Source organism: Dromaius novaehollandiae, unplaced genomic scaffold, assembly GCF_036370855.1.
Source record: "Dromaius novaehollandiae isolate bDroNov1 unplaced genomic scaffold, bDroNov1.hap1 HAP1_SCAFFOLD_30, whole genome shotgun sequence".
Classification (NCBI taxonomy): domain Eukaryota; kingdom Metazoa; phylum Chordata; class Aves; order Casuariiformes; family Dromaiidae; genus Dromaius; species Dromaius novaehollandiae.
Window position 1 is genome coordinate 5,377,463 of NW_026991333.1, and position 1,998 is coordinate 5,379,460.

Here is a 1,998-nt window from a genome sequence, read left to right on the forward strand (position 1 = left end):
TGGGTAGAGGGCTGTGTTCCTCAGGCAGGGACTTTCCCTGGCCGTGCACACAGGTACTTGCTCCTTCCCAATGTCATCCACTGCTCACCACGGAAATACCCACCCCCTTCTCCTAGCAGTGCTGCCCAGGGAGCCCCACGAGCACAGCTGGTAGTGCTGAGGTCCACCTGCTGAGCTGTGCCGCCAGGCAGCCCCAAAGCCCTCAGAAACCATTGCTGAGGGGAGTTATACAAGCCAAAGGGTCTTCCCTGTCCTCCTCCCTCTGCCCACCCTGCTCAAAATCTCTCTTCCTCACATCGGCTGATGAGCTCAGGCATCCACCTGCTCTCACATCTATCTCACTTTTCTCTCTAACGCCCACGTGGAGGATGCCCGAGAATCCTCTCAGGCAGTCCCACTGCACAGCGCCGTGGATGTGAACTCCTGACCACACCATGTTAAAGGAAGTACATGGCCTGTCCCTCCCAAAACAAGTGTTTCAGAGAGCTGAGATCGGCTGTTTGGTGCGGTGCCTGTTCTCCTCCTTTGAGGAAAAAGGGCATCTGGCCCTCACATAAAGGTATTTTGCTCTCCGGTGGGGACTGAGTTTGCTCTTTGGAATAACCTCAGGTGTAGTAGAGACACTGTCACAGTTTGAGTGAATACTTTCTGAGAGAATTGCCAGAGTCCATGTTTTCTCTGACAGAAACTTCCTTCACAGTTCTTTTATACAAGACCAAAAGAAATAAACAAATCTTTCTCTTAGGTCGCCTTGCTGGCAAAAGAAAAATGAGGGACCCAGGGAGCTACATGGAGAAAGGGGAATGGGACAACTGCACATTGCCAGTGGAGTTTCACCTGCTGGGAATGGGGAATATCCCCACTCTCCAGACACCGCTCTTCCTCCTCTCACTCATCATCTACTTGGTGACTATGGTTGGGAACATCCTCATCGTTGTGGTGGTGATGGCAGACCAGCATTTGCATACCTGCATGTATTTCTTCCTGGGCAATCTGTCCTCCTTGGAGATCTGCTACAGCTCCACCATCCTGCCCCGACTGCTGGCCAGCTTCCTGACCGGGGACAGGACCATCTCTGCTCATGGCTGTATAGTACAGTTCTACTTTTTTGCTGCTTTAGCATGTACTGAGTGTTACCTGCTGGCAGCCATGTCTTATGATCGGTACCTGGCCATATGCCAGCCCCTGCTCTATGCAGGCCTCATGACCTGGAAGCTCTGTCTCCAGATGGCAGCTTGGTCTTGGCTAATGGGGTTCCTTATCTGCACAGTAGTCACTTCTTTCCTATTGCAGTTGAAGTTCTGTGGCCCCAAGGCTATTGACCACTTCTTCTGTGATTTCACCACTTTGCTGGACCTTGCCTGCAGTGACACCCGTGCGGTTACAATAGTAAGTTTTTTTCTGTGTGTCCTGGATGTAGTCTTCCCCTTTCTGTTCACACTGGCATCCTACGTGTGCATCATAGCTGCCATCCTGAGGATCCCATCGAGCGTGGGCAGGCAGAAGGCCTTCTCCACCTGCTCCTCTCACCTCACTGTTGTCACTCTTTTCTATGGCACCCTCATCATTGTCTACCTGATGCCCAGAACAGCCCCTCTGAGGCAGCTCAACAAAGTGTTCTCCTTTTTCTATACAGTCCTCACACCCTTGGTCAATCCCCTCATCTACAGCCTGCGGAACAGGGAGGTCAGGGAGGCCCTCAGAAAAGCACTCAGGAAAGCTCTGGCTTGCACCCAGAGCTCACAGCAGTTGTGTACTCTTCTCTAAATAAAGCTAATAAAGTAGTGCTGCTACAGGTGAGAAATGTTGCAACCATGTCATCTTTCTCTAGTGAGAGCAAATTCATCTGGGGTGAAATGTGAGCAGACAGGGAAGGAAGATCAAGACCCACAGTGCTCTCCTGACTCTGGATTCCTCAGATATAAGCCATCTCCCTCTGCTGTGAATATTTGCAGGGAAGAAGTCGGTGCCTCAGCCCATAGCCCTCACTACTCTTCT

At 51.4% G+C, this 1,998-nt stretch overlaps 1 protein-coding gene across 1 annotated transcript; it reads left to right on the forward strand.

The window, feature by feature from the left end:
- The first annotated feature begins 789 nt into the window (after positions 1 to 789).
- Positions 790 to 1,767, forward strand: LOC135325830 (olfactory receptor 9G19-like). The gene has a single exon (XM_064503808.1). It carries the CDS (start codon positions 790 to 792, stop codon positions 1,765 to 1,767), a length of 978 nt encoding a protein of 325 aa, XP_064359878.1.
- Positions 1,768 to 1,998: the final 231 nt, after the last annotated feature.